Raw genomic sequence first — 20,404 nt, 5'->3', positions numbered from 1 at the left:
AATAATGTGACTCCTTTAACAGACGTTTTTGTTATTATTGTTCTTGATAACATTTGACATATTCAATTTTTAAAATAAAAGTGAGTATAATACTTTCTATTATCTTTTGCACTAGTGGGGAAAAAGCTTAGGACAAATAAAAGAAGTAAATGCGAACTAGTTTATTTCAAAACCACGATCTTAAGGAAGTCAGAGTTGTAATATATATTTATATCAGTGCATTATCACCTACCTTCTTTAATGGAGATTATTGGTGTTCATATTGAGATACAGCAAAATGGTGCAGCACTCTCTGAGTCACTAAATACATGTAAGCTGTGCACATTTTTTGGCCCTGTTGTAATCCTTGTGGCAGTTGCCATCCCATATATGACATCTCTGGTGACCTGCAGCTAATCCTGCTTTCCATTTAACTAGAATCCTATCATACAGAGTTTAGTTAGAAAGAAATTTAGTAGAATCATCAAAGCACTTGAGAATACAGAAAGGTAAATCCTACAATTCAGGGGGGTAAGAACTTGAAATGTAAGATTTCCATCTTGAAGATGGCAAGTGTCCACAGGAGAAACGACGAATTGAAAATTCTGTAACCGATATGCTCAGTCAAGATCTCCTTTATATTTCAGATACTCTATAAATTTCTGTTCTTTGGCTTCTTTTTCCTCTGTTGGAAAAGGTGTTATTTTAGAAAGCTGGCCTTGCGTATTCACTCTAAACTTGAACAACAGCACAAAAATGAAACACTGGCAGGTATGCCTGTGTTTTCACTCTCCCTTTGGCATTAGATAGTTCTATCAGGATTTAATGATTTGTATGATAAACTTTCTATGATACAATTAATACAATTTTGACAGTACTGTAAAGTGAAACAAAGCAATTCATTCTTCCCAGACTAGAGTAGATAATACTTTATATTATCATTTTTTAAAACTTAATTTGTTACATTTTAATTTAAAGTTGCTCGCAACTCTAAGTTTTATGTCAGATATTTAAAGTTGTCCTGGAGGGTTCTTCATTAAAATAAATTCTTTTATAACTCAAGTAGTCAATCCATAATTCATCAATCTTTAAAAATTTTTTGTATGTTGTATTTTTTTTTTGTTGGGCACTCATCTGTACAAAAGTTACTTTAAAAATACCTTTAAAAGTCATTAGTTCATCATTGCTAATCTAATGGTGGTTTTATTTTTTTTACTTTATTTTCAGTAATATATCCAATCCCCACAAACATAGTATCAAATTTCTTTATAATTCAGGAAACATGGCATAACTGAAATCTATATATGAATATCATCCTTTCCAATATCGATCCCTTATATTAATGAATTAATTGTACCTGCTTTCCAGTGATGTACTATACAGTGACGAAGATGAATGGGCTGCTGCCATATATTCAGCATGTATCTATTTCACAAACATAATTTGAGGAAAGAAATCAAGTTGCATATAATTGGCATATGACTACATATATTTAAAGGCTAAAGTTGGCAAAACAAACCAATCTTCTTTAGGGATACATACTCATGGGATAAAATTAAACAGAAATGCGGAAGTAAATGATTTACAAAAAATATCATTCATTAGTGGTTACGTGAATTTGGAGAGGTTGAAGTCAAGAAGAAAATGCAGTTAGGGAGAGTTATATAGGGACTTTGAAAATAATAGTAATGTTTTATTTCTTAACTTTGAAGGTAAGTGCCCTCGTGTTTCTTTTATTATTTCTTAAAATACACGTGTACTTAGAATATATCTTATGAAGAACAGTTAAAGGAAAAAGAAACAAGCAATATAGAGGATTAGCAAAACCAAACGCTATCGTTTGAAAGTATAGACCAACCTGCTATGACTGAACAAGTGAAAAATAGAGAAGGCACAGATAAGACAATATTAGGAATAAAAAGAGGCACAGTTATGGAGAGGACAGATGTTTTAAAAAGTAGATAATAATATTAATATATTATTCTAGTTAATTTGAAAAGAGACAAAATAGGCAATTTTCTACAAGATACAAATTACCAACATTGACTCGAGGAGGTATACAAACTGTAAATAGACTTATAAAGACCTTGAATTGGAAGCCAAATGTCTCCACATACACACACTGTCATATCCATTAAGCCCAGACCTGGATAGGTGAATTTTTCCATAATTATATGGAACCGATAATCTCTACCTTATATACGTTGTTTCAAAGAACAGAAAAAAGTGGAACTCTCCCTAACTCATTTTATGAGGATGGTATGAAGTTGAAAAGTAGTAGCCTGATCTTACTTGTGGACATATATTTGAAATACTAAAATAAGTGGCAGCAAACAAAACCAATAATGTATTTTTAAATATGTAAGGGCCTATTTATGGAATTTCAGTTCCATTCCATTCATCTATATATTTGTCCTGACACTAGTACCACTCTGCCTTGATTATTGTATTTTTGTAGTAAGTTTTGAAATCGGGAAATCCTTCAACTTTGTTGTTTTTCAAGTTTATTTGGGTCTTTGGGTCCCTTGCATTTCCTCAAGGATTGATTTTTAATTTCTGCAAAAAAAGCTATTTGGAATTTAAATAGGGAGTGCACTGAACCTGTTAGATGAATTTTGGGAATACGTCTTTTAATCTTTGAAGATGGGATATCTATTGTGAATAGAATTGTTTGCTTAATTTTGTTTTCAGATTTTTTTATTGCTAGTATATATATATATATTGGTTTTTGTATGTTGATCTTGTATCCTGCAACCTTGCTAAAACCACTTATTTTTTTTTTGATAGTTTTTAGTGGATTCCTTAGGATTTTCTACGTACAAGATCATATCATTTGAAAATAGAGACTATTTTATTTATTCTTTCCCAATCTGGATGCCTTTAATTTTTTTTTTTGGCTGTATGTGGTCCTCTCACTGCTGTGGCCTCTCCTGTTGCGGAGCACAGGCTCCAGACGCGCAGGCCCAGCGGCCATGGCCCACGGGCCCAGCCGCTCCGCACATGTGGGATACCCCCGGACCGGGGCACGAACCCGTGTCCCCTGCATCGGCAGGCGGACTCTCAACCACCGCGCCACCAGGGAAGCCCCGATGCCTTTAATTTTATTTTTTTGTGTGTGTAATTGCCCTGGCTAGAACCTCCAGTACAATGTTGAATAGAGGTGGTGAGAGTAGGCATCATTGTCTTGTCCTTTATGTCAGAGGAAAGCATTCAGTCTTTCTCCGTTAAGTAGGATGTTTTTCATAGATGCCCTTTATCACATTGAGCAAAATCTCTTGAATTCCTAGTTTGTTGAAAGTTTTTAATTGTAAGTCGGCGTTGGATTTTGTTAATTGCTTGCATCTATTGAGATGATCATATGACTTTGTTTTTATTCTTTTTTAAAAACTATGTTATTGAGGTGAAATGGACACACAAAAAGCTGTGTATGTTCAATGTACACCACGTGATGAACTTGGAGATAAGTATGTACCCGTGAGAACATCATCACCATCTATCCCATAAACATCCATTACCTCCAAATTTCCTCTCACCTTCTTTATATATTATTATTATTTTCTTTTGGTAAGAACACTTAACATAAGATTTACTCTCAGCAAAAATTTTAAGTATACAATACAGTATTGCTAGCTGTAGATCTCTAGGACTTATATATCTTGCATATCTAAAACTTAGTTCTTTATTCTGTACTGTATTAATGTGACCATTTTTTCCTAGGTCTTCAGTTTTGCTTGTGAAGCTTGCAAAAAGGTGATATTTCATATACCTTCCAAACTAGAGGCAGACAAAGTGGTTGGCAGAGGTGAGCAATTTCAAAACAGTGTTTTGTTTTGTTTTGTTTTTGCGGTACACGGGCCTCTCACTGTTGTGGCCTCTCCCGTTGCGGAGCACAGGCTCTGGACGCGCAGGCTCAGTGGCCATGGCTCACGGGCCCAGCCGCTCCGTGGCATGTGGGATCTTCACGGACCGGGGCACGAACCCGTGTCCCCTGCATCGGCAGGCGGACTCTCAACCACTGCGCCACCAGGGAAGCCCAAAACAGTGTTTTTAAAACAGAAATTTAATTTACTTATGCTGGAAAGAGCATGTTATCCAATCTTTGCCTTTTGGAATTAGCCAGAACCAATAATTAGATACAAGTCAAGTTTAAAATATATGTTCTGTTCTTTAGAACTCTATAGAATTCTGTCATCGATTCTAATGAACATGTGCTAATCCATGCTTTTGTAGTCACTTATGTTTTAACAGTAAAAATTACACAAAGAATTACATGTAGAATGTAACCCTTTCATTACTCTAGGATTCTAAGCACTGGAGAGATATAGGTAAGGACCTGAGAGAATCAGAGCAGTATTTTTATCAATGCCATAGCTGCAGTGAGAAATATAACAAGGTGAGATATTCCATTCAAAACTGAGCTTAATCAGCCATTTGCACACTTGAGAAGTTAGGGAACCTCACACTTTCCCAACAGCTGGGAAGCTCTGCCCATGTGAACTTTCCCTGTGGTACAGAGAATATTGGAGGAAAGCATCATGTTTTTTTTCAGAGATATAGCTTGTCCCAGAGACGCCACATTAATTTTCAACAGAGTGTCCCATTTCTGGGAAGGAAGAAAGGAGAGGATGTAAAGAAGTCGGGGGTGTTCCTCCAGGGGAATAGACCAGAGGTTATCACTCTGCTAAAAATGTGAACACGAGAGAAATATGTCATCACTTCTAAAGATGTTCACTTCATTTTGACTTAACGTTTCCATCTGTGACAGATTTGGATTAAAGTGAAAACACTATACATGGGTAACATGAATCTTTTGAGATGATATTACTTAAGTGATTATTACTTAAGTGTGTATTAATGTATCAGTTTGGTTTCTGTCGAAGCAGATATTGGAAGAATGGGATGGATTTGATACTTTTGATACAAGTATCAAAACACTTGTATGATACTTATATTTTATGACTTTTTACTTGGGAAAATTCCCAGGGGGAGAAAATTCCACATAGAATTTCACTGGGGAGCCCGGGAAAGCAAGGAACAGGAACACAAAGAGAACTGTGGGCCCCAGGGGTGTTGGTGAGGGTCCAGGGGATGTGACAGAAAAATGCTAGTGGGAAGAATTTAAAGATTTTTCTTACTTGACTATTTGCCAAACTCATACACTCTGTCACTCTTTGTGTGTAACTTCTGGCTTAACACAGGTGTATCTTAAAAGACTCAGACTATATTGTTAAGGAAAACTTTTCTATTTGTTTATCCAGGTGTGTGGGCGGGCATGTAGCTCAGCTTTGTCATGATTGCAACACACAGACGTCTTTAATAGGAAGATCATTTTCATATGCCTCTTAGAAGCATGTAAAGGTTTAAAACACCTTATTTAATACAAATATACAATCCAGAACTATCATTTTTTTAACAGAGAAAGTATTATCACTTTAAAAAAATACATGTAAAGAGTCTTGTTAAGATATTTGATAAATGCAGAGTGATTGGTTCATTTCATTTCACTTCAGGATTTTGAAGATTGTATAAATTATTTTAACACTTTTTTCTTTTTGCATGTGTTTCTTACTTTACAACTTGGAAATTCCTACTTGCAGTTAATTTGAAAGAGTGCCTCGGATCTGCAGACCACATCCAATCCAGTGATCCTGATTTCAGAGTTTTAGAAGATGGGTCAGTATACACAGCCCATGCTGTTGTGTTGTCTGATGAGAAAAGATCTTTCACCATATGGCTTTCTGACTCAAAGAATCAGATACAGAAAGAGATTCCTGTGCTCCTGGAACATCAGAAGAAGGTATTCAAAGTACATTGATATTTTCAGGCATGTTTTTCTTCTCATTTAAATACTCTCATTAAAAGTTGCAAAGAAGACAAAAGAAAAAATAGGATTTATTTTCCTCATCTTTTCTCTTCCTTCTGTTTGCTTTCCCTTCCTTCCTCCTCCCTTCCCTCTTTCCCCTTCCCTTTTCAACACTGATTAGACATTGGATCTTACTTTGTTAAATCTAAATGACACCTCCTCTGTGAAGGTTTCCTCCACCTCTAAAGTCTCCTTGCTTTTGTGTGCCAGTGTCAGTTTGGTTATCCCTCTGTTGTAGCATTGGGAATTTTTTATTAATGCAAACAATTTACCTGTAGTTGTTTAAGGGCATGAATCAATCCCTTTTGTGTTTATAGCCTCATTTACACCTGACCCGGAGTCAATAGGTACATGTTAAATTAATATTAAGTGCAGTAGTTCGCAGTGAATAAGAGGTTGATTTCAAGTGCCACAGTGATTCTGATGTTAAAATAGGATGGAAATCCTGGAGTATGTATGCGTCTGAATGGTAGTAGCCACCACTCAGTGACTGTTGACTGTAGTTCTAAATTCCATGTCATGAGGAATGCCGTTGTGAAAGTACTCACTGGATTACAACTAATCGATGTGAAATGTAGTAATGAAAAAGTCATCTAAATGCTTAAATGACTGCTTAGATGGAAATCACTAAAAACTCCAATAGTACTTTCTACAGTGAGGGAAATGTTCTGTAATCTGCACTGTGTGATATGGTCACCCAATATTAATGGCTACTGCTACTTAGCATGTGGCTAATACAACTGAAGGATGGAATTTATATTTTATTTAATTCTAATTGGTTTAAATAGTCACATGTGGCTTGTGGCTACCATATTGGACAGTGCAGGTAGAGTGTTCAGGCAATGAAGAACACGCATTATCTCACTATAGTTCACCCGAGAGCATGAGGTTTTAGCAGAAAGAACAAGTAAGTGCTGTCTATAGATTGTCTGAAAGAGGATGTGTTCTCCATCGCATTTTGGGATGGAACAGGAAGAACTGAGAGTACAGTGATAATTTTCCTAATCTGAAAGTATGGTCAGTGTTGGAAAAGCATGTGAAATGAAATTCTTTGGTTCATGAAATCTTTGTTATTTTTTTTTAATTAATTTATTTATTTTGCGGTACGCGGGCCTCTCACTGTTGTGGCCTCTCCCGCCGCGCAGCACAGGCTCCAGACGCGCAGGCCCAGGGGCCATGGCTCACGGGCCCAGCCGCTCCGCGGCATGTGGGATCCTCCCAGACCGAGGCACGAACCTGCATCCCCTGCATCGGCAGGCGGACTCCCAACCACTGCGCCACCAGGGAAGCCCCATGAAACCTTTAAAATCTGGATACATTCTTTCTTATCCTTCTAACACAAAGAAGACCTTATTATCTGGTCTTTAGTTTCAGCATGGAAATTCCTGACACTGAGCCTCCAGAGAGGTGTTAGATTTATGGTCCATCCACTATTTTACAATGAAGTAGGCCGTGATGCTTTTGTTTATTGTTAATTTTCTTTCTCTAAATTCAGGTACTGAGGAAGAGACACACTAAAGAGACTGTTCTCAGGCGTTCCAAGAGGAGATGGGCGCCTCTCCCCTGCTCAATGCTGGAGAATTCCTTGGGCCCTTTCCCTTTGTTCCTTCAACAGGTAGGTTTTCCATTCCTTCTGATTGGGATTGCTAAATTAGTTCCAAGAGTCTGTTTTGTCCTGGTTTTAATAACTCTTTAAACATTTAAAAATCAACAGATTTGATTGAAGATACTCATGGAGAGTCATAAAAGTACATAAACTGGGAAAATCACTAAAAAGCTAATAATGAGAAAAACTAGAAAATCACTAAAAAACTAATAATAATAATATGAGAAAGATTCTACAGCCATTAAATGATCTTTATTAGTTTATTCATTCACTTAGCAGCCGGCTATTGAGCACCTACCCTGTCCTGTGGAAGGCACTGCTCTAAGTACTGAAGCTAGAAATACACTTAGTCATGGCCTTTGCTCTCATGTATTTTATGAGTCTAGTGAGGAAGATAGAAGTAGGCAAATGATTGCAATACTGCATGATGAGTGCTGAGATGGGGCTGTGTTGGGGTGATTTGAGAATTCATGGGCTGAAATGCTGTAAAAAACAGAAAAAAGACTTAGAGGGGGAGGCATCTGAGCTAAAGCCTGAAGGATGGGAGAGTGTCATGCAGGTAAATCATTGTGGAAGAAGAGAGGGGGACAGAGGTGCAAGCAAGCATGGCTCCTCGCAGGAGCTCACAGAGCTTAGTCTTCCTGTGTGTGATGGGCTTGGAGCAGGGAGATGGGGCAGAAGAGGCAGGTAGGGTCCACCCAGAATTGGCCAGGTGTGCTCTGCTAGATAGTTTAACTTGTTCCTAAAAACAAGTCATTTTTAAGCAGGGTCAGGTTTACTTTTCATAAAGATCCAAGTGGAATATACACAATGGAAATAATGACTGAGGTGAGGCTATGGCATCATGCTTGCCTTTTTCCCTTAAATTTCTATTACTGTGGTTGATGTTTAATACCAATGGTGCCACCTGTGTCCTACTTGTTTATGTTTTTAACTATACTTCCAGTGTCTTTCACACTTGTAGAAAATTCTTTCCAGTTCTGGACCCTTGTTTCTTCTCTTAGATTATTGTACTTTAAGCACTGGTGAAAGCATATTAAGAAATGATTTCTGTTTACCAAACTCATACTGATCAGAGGTAATTTTGGTCTTTGCACTGTTAAACCAGTCACCACTTCTAGTCCTCATTTCCTTGTCGTGTGTCCATTTGATTTAACTTGCCTGTCCCTCCTCCTTCACATCGCTTCTAGGACAACATTCACCTAGTTTTCCACTTTTCTCACTGGCCACTCATTCTTAGTATGTTTTGCTGGTTCTTCTTCATTCCCACATCCTCCCAACCCTCACCACCCTGACCCCTCAGTCTCTAAATTCGGAGAGCTCCAGGGCTCAGACTATGAACCTTGTGTAATGTTTATTTATATTCACTCTCTTGGTGATCTCATCCAGCCTCATAGCTTTAAGTACTTTTTATACATTGGAAACTTAAGGCTTCATATCTCCAGCCCAAACTGCCTAATTAATATTCCCACCTGGAATTTCAGTAGACATTTCAAACTTAACGTATAAAAATCAAATGTTGGCGTTTTCTTATAAAAAATATCCTCCCCTCTCAGTTAATGGCAGCTCCATCCTTTCAGTTCTTGGGGCAGTAGAGTCCATTCGGTAAGGTTTTAGCTGTGGAGAGCACAATTCTCTTTAAGGAATTAACAGAGGGATTTACTATAGTGTATTAAACAGTTTACAGAATTGTTGGGAAGGCTGAAGAAACAAACTTTAGGTTGAATTTTCAGGAACGAATCTCCTAGTTACCCCACGGAATGTATAACCAAGGGACATACTGCTTTCTTCATGATGGGGAAGCCAGTCATTTTAGAGCCAAAGTGCCACTGCCATGGTCAGGAAGCTGCACTGGGCAAGGAACCACCAGAGGCAGGAAGCTGCTCCTCCAATTGCAGCTCCAAAACAATCCTAACTGCTCCCATCAGTGTCCACAAAAAGATTGATCTATATCCTGTTTCTCAACATCCACAAAATCTGTGAAAAACCACTAGAACTTCTGCTGCTGCAGGAAAAAAGAAAAAAAAATACACCACAAAGTGCCAGCAAAAACAGTAGAAGCAGCAAAAAGGAGGCATCTATTTCCCTTATGGCTTCCAAATTTCATGCAAGCACACCTGACTGTCTGTATTTTAATTCAGAACTCTAATTTCAAGAGACCCTGGAAAAGGGAGAGTTTTTGGTTTGTTTTTATCTGAATCTTTCTAATATCCATACTATGAGAGGACACAGTAGAAGGAGGTGAAATCGATGTTGAGCCCCAATTTACCATATCCATCCATTCTGTATAGTTAAAATTTTAATTCCTGTATTATAACAGGATAAGGATATAGCCACATTTTACCAAGATCTCAAATCATAGTGGCTAAAGCATGACAGAGATTTAGTCCTTTCATGTCAACGTGTGATCTGGTAAAGAGATTCTAATTTGAGAAATCACGAGGGGCCCAGGCTTCTTTCGTTTTTAAGCTTGGCCATCCTTCCAGGTTGAAGATGGCTCATCATTGTGTCCCATTGAGGGAACACACTCCTCCACTTTCTAGAGTACAGTCTGGATCCTGCATGTATTATTATTATTATTATATATATATTTTTTGTGGTACACGGGCCTCTCACTGTTGTGGCCTCTCCCGTTGTGGAGCACAGGCTCCGGACGCACAGGCTCAGTGGCCATGGCTCACGGGCCCAGCCGCTCCGTGGCATGTGGGATCTTCCCGGACCGGGGCACGAACCCGCGTCCCCTGCATCAGCAGGCGGACTCTCAACCACTGCGCCACCAGGGAAGCCCCTGCATGTGTTATTTTTGCTCACACCCTACTGACCTGACCTTTTCGTGTGGTCATACCTAATTGCAAGGGAGACTGAGAAAAGTCTTTCTTCCAGGCAATCTTGTGCTCAACTGTAAATTCTAATACTAAGGAAGATAGGCAGAATAGACATCAGGGGATACTTGTACCCACTGACATAGTGTCATCCCTGACTTCTGTCTTCACACCACGCAGCCAACCAATTGGCACATTCTGTTGGCTGTATCTTCAAATTATATCCAGAATCTAACCACTTCTCACAACCCCTATTGCTACCACGCTGGTCTAACAAACAGTTCTCTCTCCCCTGAATTCTTGGCAGTAACTTTCTAAATGGCCTTCCTGCTTCTTCCTTTACCTGCCCACCCAAGTCTAATCTTAACAGAGCACCAAGAATTATCCTTCTAAAATATAAATCAGATACTTCTCTTGTCTAAATTCTCCAATGGCTCCCTGTCTGACTCCAAGCAGAAGTCAGCATCCTTGGAATCTCTTACATGCCGTGGCCCTATTACTGCATTCGTCCTCCTCTCGACTTCCTTTCCCCCTAGTTCTCTCTATTCCAACCACAGTGGCCTCCTTGCTCCTTGAACACTCCAGGAACGACCCTGGTTGGGTTGTTTTGCACTTCCTGTTTCCTCTGCCGGGAAGAGTCTTCCCTGTTTATTCTCATTCTTTTAATTTTTGTTAATTCCCCTCCCTAAGAAACATTACAACTGGCGTTCCTTTCAATGGTATATGAGAGCCCCTGTTTGCCTCACCCCTGTCCACAGTGGTTATTATTGTTTTTTTCCTACCTTTGCCAAATCACTAGATGGGAAACTGTGCCTTAATATGAGGTTGTCTTTGGCTACTATTTATGTTGAACATTGTTTTCATTAAATTTGAGCAGTTTAAAAAAATCTTTTGCCAAATTACCATTGTTCATTACCATTTTGCATGTTGATGAAGTGGCAAAGGTGATTATTATATTATTAAAGTCATCTCTTTAAAATAAAAAAATATAAACATATAAGTTGTATTTAAAAATAGTATTTTCATGAAAAATTTTTTACATATGCTTTTTCCTCTTAGGTTCAATCTGACGCAGCACAGAACTATACCGTCTTCTACTCAATAAGTGGGCGTGGAGTTGACCAAGAACCTTTAAATCTGTTTTCCATAGATAAAGTCAGTGGAAACCTGTATTGTACCCAGCCTGTGGATCGTGAAGAATATGATGTTTTTGATGTAGGAGTTTTATTGATACACATAACTTTAAATGATTAAACTATAAACTATGAGTCTAAACTAAACTTCTGATAGCACATCTCCTCTTTCCTGTCTTCTGAACTTCTTCTTAGAGGGGATCTGAAAGACAAAGGAAATAGATTGTATAATATTTTGGAATACTTGGTCTGCTCTTTATCTCAACTTGTATTAGGTAAGCCTGAAATGAAGCCAAGAAATTTAATTGTATTTGGATGTAAATTCCAGCAAATTTGCAGGAGTTGGTTTTGCTTATGAGATTCTCTTTCTCTCTCTGGTCATGGTACTTTCTCCTCTCTCTGAGACAGGGCCACAGTTGATTGGAAGGGTCCTCTTCCAGTGTCCCTCTTCTGCTCTGTGTTTTTTGTTTTTCCTTTTTTGGTCTTTGTTCCACCTGTCTAATTATCTGATGATATCTGAGAAGTATATAAGGAAACAAAACTGGGAGACCAAGTCCAAACAAGGCATAATAAGCCAGCATTCTGATGTGGATGAACTTACATCAATGGGGAATCATTCAGACAATTTTCAGTGTAATATGGTCAATGCTCTGGGGTCATGTGGTACAGGGGGACCGATTCCCCATAGGAAAGAGGGATTCTCTTCCTAAAAGAAGAGGGAAGAGATGCTGGGTAAGTAAACTTGACTGATGTTCACCACATGACATTTCTTTGCTTTTGGCTGGAAAATTTTCAACTCAGTGTTGTAATCTCATGCTGAATAGAAATACGTTCTATTTGTCCACTGATAGGGGTCTAGTTAAATAAATTACAGTATGTCTATGTGGTAGATTATTAGACTGCCAATAAATCACATTTTCAAAGCATGTTTAAGGGCTTTGGGAAATGGTTACAGCATAAAGTCAAATTTGTTTGCTTTTTGGAAAAAAAGGATATAAGCTTACAGTAGTATGATCTCAATTTTTGTGTACAAATATATACACAGAAGGGACTGAAGCAATACATCAAATGTGAACAGTACTTATCTCTGGGTAGTAGGTCATGGATTTTAATTTTCTTCTTTTGTACTTTACTGAATTTTTAAATTTATCATGATAAGTATGTTTCTTTTATAATTGAAATAGTGCACTTTTAACTATGGAAAAATTGTTTATTAAAAAATCTTTTAAAAATGAAAAAAGAAATAAGTTCTATTTGACATTACATTGCTTTTGATTAATTAGTAATGTGGAAACTGTTAAATGTATTTTGTTAGAATTTTTTTTTTGTTACAAATGTGTGATCTATGAGGTTAAACAATAAAGGGGCTCAGTAGTGACAAAGTTGGGACTCATTGCCTTATTTAGATGATATAGTCAGGATTTTCCCCATTGCAGGGAGGTTAACTGTTCTTCCCAATACAATTTTATGATTATGGGGAGAATAAGGACTGTAATCCACATCTGCATATTCACATTTAATTCCTTAGTCTCATGACCTAAGTAGTCTCTGATTCTCTGTACTCTGACCTAGGTTTTATTTGAAGTGTAGTCACTTCTACCAAACATTGGATACTTTTAACTGTAGTTAAAGTCTTTCTATGTTTGATGTTTTGATAACTAAAGAAGCATTGAATAGGAATTTTTGAAGTGATTTATTGAAAAGATTTGCAGAGAAGGTAGTAGATAAAGCATAGTATTCTTTCATGCTGGAATCTTTTATAATGGACTGTTGAACTTGCTTTTCACTCTTTTACAGCTGATTGCCCATGCGTCAACTGCAGATGGGTATTCAGCAGACTTACCTCTTCCACTGCTCATCATAGTGGAGGATGAAAATGACAACCACCCTATTTTCACAGAAGCAATTTATAATTTTGAAGTTCCAGAAAGCAGTAAAATTGGTAAGACAACTTTTAGAAGTAAAGTGTGCTACATTAAATGTTTATATACTTTGTTTGAGAGGTTGAGTTTTTACTCTAAGCCAGGGCATCCTGAGATGACCCTGGACCAATAGCTACTTACCAGAATACATTTAATCCTATCAAATCTAATCGATGTGTAATTTACAAGGTATTATAGGAGTCTGTAGTGTTGTTGGTATGATACCAATGAATTATAAAGGCAGATAACAGTTATTCAAGCTTTGTACCATATTTGGCCTATATACTTTATTTCATCTTATTATTATGTGGGTTTATCATTATTCCTAGCTCCAAGGGAAGACATGCAGGGTAGAATGTACGATAAAACTAAAATCAATGTAGATAGTTTTATTAGGTTTTATTTAGGAAGGTGTTGAATGATGTCCACTGAGGATACAACTTTTAAAGCTCTTATCTATATTGTCTCTTCTCTTTAAACGACTACTTTACTACTTCCAATTTAGAGTGAATACCGGAATAACTTTAGAGAAACTTGCATTGTGTGTTCTCCATCCTAAACACTTGCTCTCACATGTGGAAAACCAAAGTGTTTCACTTCAATAGGCCCTTAAATGTGGCATTCTTAATGTCTTCTGAGACTTGCAATATGGAGAATAACCACTCACAATAAAGTTGAAAGGAAGTGAACTCCACCATAGAGGATTAACTAACTTGCTTATTAAAGTTTCTAGGAGTTACTTAGATCTTCACTGGATTGTTGTAACTGCTCTTACCTTTTATATTTTAGTTTGATAATTTGATGTCATAGATGTTAACCTCTTTATTACTCACATGGTACAATTTAAAAAATTATTGTTGCTTTGGAGTTTAGGAAACCTAGTTTTTGATTCAGGGTCTGTTATTATTTCACTGTGGGAACTCATGGAAGTTCCTTTGAGTTCTCTGATCTATAAAATGAGTTAATTATGTTAGATGACTTATAATGTTTTTAACCTCACAAGTCTATGACTCTTACATTTTTCTATTTTCAAAGAGGGATGATTGGTTTTAGACTCTTTCTTGAACATTCTGTTCTCTTTGGTAGTAACAGAGAAGGATCTAGGGCAAACACTTTGATGCCCAGATTAACCCAGAATACTTTAACCATATCACACCAGTAGGTTCAGCCCTGTTAAAGCTGTGGTGCTCTGAAGGTGTTCTTTGAGTTTGCCTTAACTCACACACAGAGAGTTTGGGCAAAGGATGCTCAACGAATAGTGAAATATAGCACTCATGGAAAATAATTTTCAAGTCAAGATTTTAGGAAGGTTTTATGTAATAAGTAAAGGAGTTCTGTATCCAGAGAATTAAAATAGTGTTTATGTCTTCCTGACTGTCAATGAAATTGCAGGAAGAAAATGTATGTCTTATAAAGATTATAAACAGTTTTCTATGAAAAGATAATTTATTTTCTTATAATAATAAGATTATTACTTCATGTCTTCATATTGATCCACTGCAGAAATCTTTTTGTTACTTTTAAGTATGTATTTGGACATTCTCTACAAATTTATATCTATATCTATGTATACATATATATGTATACACATATATATACTTAAGCACACATATACACACATATATAAAGTTTAAGGATATAATGACAAAATTATTTAAAACTAATACTTCCTTGCATTAATAGTTTTACTTGGCTTTTATTTCCCTCAAATATAAAATTTCAATGAATATATATATATATATATATATATATATATATACACATATATATATGTATATGATTGTATGTGTCTATGTATTGTCCCTCAGGCCAACCTCACATACAGGGCTATAGCCAAAGTGGTTCTATGTATTATAATCTCATGGGCATTGGAACACTATCCTTAGACTATTAAAATGCCACCTGTGTGTACTCTTTGATACCTTAAGTCCTTTACCAGAGCAATATTCTTACTTTCCATACTGATGAAAAATACTAATAGCTCTAACTGCAGAAAAAGTTAACTTAAATTCTCCCTGAATGGTAAATAGTATGAAATAAGATTAAGTGGGGCTGGGGGCAGTGAGGTTTGGATACAGATCTGGTGAAAGAGAAAGAAGCAAATCAAGAACAAGCAAAAAAATAGAATAAAAAGAGACTGAGATGTGAAAGGTCAACTTCATCATCTGTCCAGTTATAACCCAAGTCAGCCTTGATTTAGTTATTAATCAAAACTTTGATTTTAAAATATCCGATTTACTTAGGAGACATGATTTCTCTCTCCAGCTAGGTTAGTAATTGCAGTATGTGGGAATATGTATTGAAATTATTCTTGGATGCCATTTAAATAAGTTTATAATTAATTTACTATCAAATAGTTTAAGTTGTGGGCAAAGTGAGAGTATGCCTTGATTCTCAGCATCAAAGTGTTTCATATTATAAATTTGAAGTCATCTTCATCAGTAGTATGTAAAGATGGAATACCTCTGGTAAGAAATACATCGTAAATGAGGTTTCCACCATCACTGTTAGAATTTGAGAAGTGTAGATATGCCTAAACATATTTTGCAATTCTGGAAAGTAAAGACTCTTTTTTTAAACATGTAGGTACTACAGTGGGAGTGATTTATGCCACGGACAGAGATGAACCAGACACGATGCATACACGCCTGAAGTATAGCATTTTGGAGCAGACGCCAGGATCACCTGGGATCTTTTCTGTGCATCCCGGCACAGGTGTAATCACCACAGTCTCTCATAATTTGGACAGAGAGGTAGCCTTCACAATCCTTAGATTATCATTTTACTTGGGGTTGAACCCACCACCTCCAATTTACTATAATTTGCTATCCTGTGGATTAAGAGTTTCTCATTTTATTTTATTTAGGCATAAGACAATAAGAATTCCTGGCTCTGTTACCTGTTTTTATATTATTTCTATTTCCTTATGTAAGAGAAACCATGAGGAATAGAAATAAAGATCAACTGGTGTTCAGAAGGGGTGAGAAAAAAAGATATTGCTATGAATGTTGATATTATTGAATAATACTTTATTTCTTGTGTATGGCTAGTTGGTTCCAGCTCAGTGTTCCAGCTCAATTCTCATGTAGGACAATTAGTGTTGCTTATTCCATGGGTATAGATTATACCCTGATCCCTATCCAGTTATTATAGATATGTATAGATATGTACTTTTAATCAGGAAAGGATTCATTGAGATAAAGTTGATAGATTGTTAAAAATCTGTAACACTATTTGGATGATAGTAATAGCATATTTTTACATGTATAGCACTTGATGTTCAAATTCTTTATGGATAATTTGATCTCATCTTTATAATTTCCTTGTTTGATTAGCTAGAGGTTGTATCCAATCTATAAGGGAGAAAGGTGACAGAAGGATTGATTGACTTGCCCAGGTCAAATTACTGTACTGAATCTTCTGATCTTGCTCTTGTCCATTTCATCAGCCCATATTTAACTCAGAGTCTTGCATTATTGACTGAGGCAGATCAATCAATTTCATATGTACAAAGTAGCTTTGTTAGAACACTTCAGTGGTTCCCACTAAAACTAGAATAACATAAATGGAAGGATTGATATGACTGGGAGAGATATTATAAAGAAGAAATCAGCGGGATTTGATGTCAGAGCAAAAGGGAGAGATGGTGAGAACCTATAAAAAAGAATAAAAAATAGTACAAAGGTTTTATTTATTTTTATTTTTGTGGGGTCAGGACATGCTATGCGATAAAATACATAATGGCCATAATAAACGGGAAAGTTCGAAGGGAACAATATGAATGTGTTTTGAATCTGTGGAATATTTTGAGATGATATGGTAATCAAGTGAAAACAAGGATTTTTCCTAATTTTTCAATATTGACAAATGAGGCTTAGAGAAATTAAATAAATTAAGGTTACACAGCTTGTAAGATACAGATTTGGGGTCAAATCCAGATGTGCTTGCTTGATCAAAAAAAATATAATGGGAGTTTGTGGGGAACAACCACGAGGTGTGTTGTAGGGGACAATACAGGAAGTAAAGAAATGAACAAGGGAGCTAGAGAAACTGCATTTAGAGGAAGAAAAAGCAGGGTCTCAGAGAGTGCTGGAGCCTGTGGAAGGAGCGTTTCGGGGTGGGAATGTTGGCTTCCACCGTGAAAGAAGGATGAGTAAAATAAAGACCAAGGAAGGGAGAGAGGGAAATAGAAAATGAAGAAGAACAAAAGGAGTGGCTAAAGAAGAGAAAAATAGAAGGGAAAGAAAACAGAGCTGATTGTGTCACAGACCAGGGACTCCATTTCATCATCAACACACCATTTGCAAACTCCATTCGCAGAAGTCAACAGCGACCACCTAATTGCCTAATCCAAAGTTTGATTATTAAAACTCTCTCTATTGCTGGCAATTATTAAAACTCTCTCTTCTCTTGGATTTCTGGCTCTCCTCCTGCTTCTCTGATCTTTTGTTTTGAGTGTCTGTCCTTTGCTTAGTCTTCTTACTTCCCTCCCGCTTGAAATGCTGTTGTTCCTTATATCCTCAGCTCTTCTCATCCTTTAACCTCTCCCAGGAAATCAGATTCTTGTCATAATCTCAACCACTATCTACATACTGCTGACTTCCAGATTGGTGTTTCTGGCCTTGAACTCCCCTTAAGTATAGGGCCATCTATCCAGCTGCCTTCTGGACCTTTCTCCTTAGATTTCCCATAGGAACATAAAATTCAGTATCCACCAGACAAAACTCATTTTTTTCGCATCTCCTTGCCAACCTTGCCAGTGTTCTCTTCCTCAGAGAACCGCTGTCTTCCTGTATTGGTTGGTGATACTTCTGTGTGCCTGTTATCCAGGTAGTACACCTGAGCAGCATCCTCCACCCCCTCTTTCTCTCGTAGCTTGTGCATACAATCTGTTCTTCAGTCCAACTCCGTTCTGACTTACAAATAACTTTCCTCACCCTTTCTTTTTGTCCTCATTGCTAATGCCCCAGCTTTGTACTATTTCAGGAGCCTTTGAATCTCAGCTCAGCTTACTCCAAATTGTGCTCGACCTTCTTTTAAATATATTCTTTCTCAAACTCAAATGTTTCTATTTTGTGCTCCCAATATGACTCCCATAAAACCTTTCCCATTACCTGCTGCTTAAACATAAGTCTACATTCTTACTATCGATCTTGTAATTGAACTTCTGCTTACCTTTTCAGCTTTATTCCTGTCTACCATGTCTTTGGGTATATACAAATAGGGAAATCACATAAAAGCATGAATACACACCAATAGAAGTGTGAACAACTGAGGTTTCCTTTATAAATCTAAACAAGATTTTCAAAGCTAATTAAATATTTGCTTTGTTTTCAGGTTGTAAACAAGTACTCATTGATAATGAGAGTACAAGACATGGATGGTCAATTTTTTGGATTGATGAGTACAGCAACTTGCATCATAACAGTAAAAGATTCAAATGACAATTTACCCACTTTCATACAAAATGCTGTAAGTAGATAATATCAAAATTGATCTCTATTGTTATTTTTATTTAATCTGAATTAATAAAATATTTATCATACTTTGAAGTATGTATGTTTATTTTATCAATAAAATGAAATATCTGTCATATAAATATCTTTTATTTATTCATAATAGTATTTATATTATCTCCCTTTTGTTAAAGACCATAGCATTAGTCTTAATTTGTAACAAATTTCTTCATTCATTTAAAAGATAACCCTTAGTAAAACAATGCTTTTGTGATTCATGTTTTTAAATAATCTAGGCAAAAACTGTAAGAACAAGTACTTTTGGAGTGGAAGAAACATTTTACTTTCTTTGTAAAAGTTTCCTTTATAAAGTAAGTTTTTAATGAGTTTTCTCTGTTTCAGTATGAAGTATCAGTAGAGGAAAATACGTTCGATGTGGAAATCTTACGAATACCTGTAGAAGATAAGGATTTAATTAACACTACCAGTTGGAGAGCCAATTTTACTATTTTAAAGGGCAATGGAAATGGACATTTCAAAATCAGTACAGACAAAGAAACTAATGAAGGTGTTCTCTATGTTGTAAAGGTAAAGTAATAATGAGTAATAGACAACTTGGCAAGTTAAGTTTTAATTAACTAATGGTTTAATCAACTAAGTAGTTTCAGATCATAGACTTTACAAGTTGGAAGAGAACTTAATCTATTTAGTTCACTTGTTCTGCTTTAATGCTGCCTTTCTTCTATAATTTGTTACCAGCTGTTAGGCATCTAGCTTATGCTTGAACATTCTCGATCGTAAGAATCTCCGTATATCCATTGGCAGCTTATTCCATGTCTGGAGAACTCTAATTCTCAGAAGGCCTTACTTTTACTGTGCCTAAGTTATTCTCCTTGTAACCCGTGTCTTTGGACCAGGTTTTATCTCTAATGTTATACAAAACAGGTATAATCCTTTGAAAAGGCTGTGATGTCTATTTGAGATTTACCTTCTCTAGGATAAATATTCCCAATTCCTCTAACTATTCTTTACATGATATAATTTAGAGGCTCTTATTCTTTTCTGTGTGTGTCTCTCTCTCAAATATATGACTGGTTGTATCTGATCTTCTTCAAGGTAATATTGAGGATGAAATATAGTATTATATCAAACAGCACTGAATGAACATATTCTTTATTCTATATGTTGTATTTTTGGTAGTACTGTTACATTCTAGGGTCCAGGTTATAAGGGCAGAAAAGGCTCTTTTGGGAAGGACTCTTGGTTTTATATTCCTAACCCAGAAAAAGAAAGAAAATTGTCCTGTAGTGTAAAGCAGCACTTACTGTGTGTGCTAATGTTAAATGTCATTCTTATAACAATTGTACAGAAGAGAAAACTTAGTCTCAGAGACATTAAGAAACCTACCCAAAGTGACACTGCTCAGATGTAGTAGAGACAGGATTTGAGTCTATGTTTCTTTGATTCCAAGTTATCTGCTCTTAAGCCCTGTGTTAAATTGCTTTGCATAGTTCTGTGATCTTGGAAAATTAGCCTCTGTATTATCTGTAAAATATAAATAATATTTCTCTCTGTCTTCCTAGTAGCTATTCAAATATGATAATGAAAATGAGAGCACTTGGT

At 36.4% G+C, this 20,404-nt stretch overlaps 2 protein-coding genes across 4 annotated transcripts in view; both read left to right on the top strand.

The window, feature by feature from the left end:
- Positions 1-20,404, top strand: part of DSC2 (desmocollin 2) — a 323,425-nt gene that overhangs the window by 61,638 nt on the left and 241,383 nt on the right. The gene's annotated exons all lie outside the window — the stretch shown is intronic.
- DSC3 (desmocollin 3) overlaps positions 1-20,404 on the top strand; it is a 42,357-nt gene that overhangs the window by 4,980 nt on the left and 16,973 nt on the right. For all 3 annotated transcript variants that reach the window (XM_082641313.1, XM_082641312.1, XM_082641314.1), the window contains exons 2-9: positions 3,697-3,781; positions 5,577-5,776; positions 7,338-7,457; positions 11,330-11,485; positions 13,201-13,345; positions 15,912-16,078; positions 18,663-18,797; positions 19,184-19,369. In XM_082641313.1, the coding sequence (XP_082497439.1) occupies positions 3,697-3,781; positions 5,577-5,776; positions 7,338-7,457; positions 11,330-11,485; positions 13,201-13,345; positions 15,912-16,078; positions 18,663-18,797; positions 19,184-19,369 (1,194 nt within the window). The remainder of the gene's footprint in view (positions 1-3,696; positions 3,782-5,576; positions 5,777-7,337; positions 7,458-11,329; positions 11,486-13,200; positions 13,346-15,911; positions 16,079-18,662; positions 18,798-19,183; positions 19,370-20,404) is intronic.

Source organism: Mesoplodon mirus (assembly GCF_964341445.2).
Source record: "Mesoplodon mirus genome assembly, chromosome: 13".
NCBI lineage: Eukaryota > Metazoa > Chordata > Mammalia > Artiodactyla > Ziphiidae > Mesoplodon > Mesoplodon mirus.
Note: the sequence above shows the minus strand (reverse complement) of the source record. Positions and strands in the feature narration are given on the sequence as shown.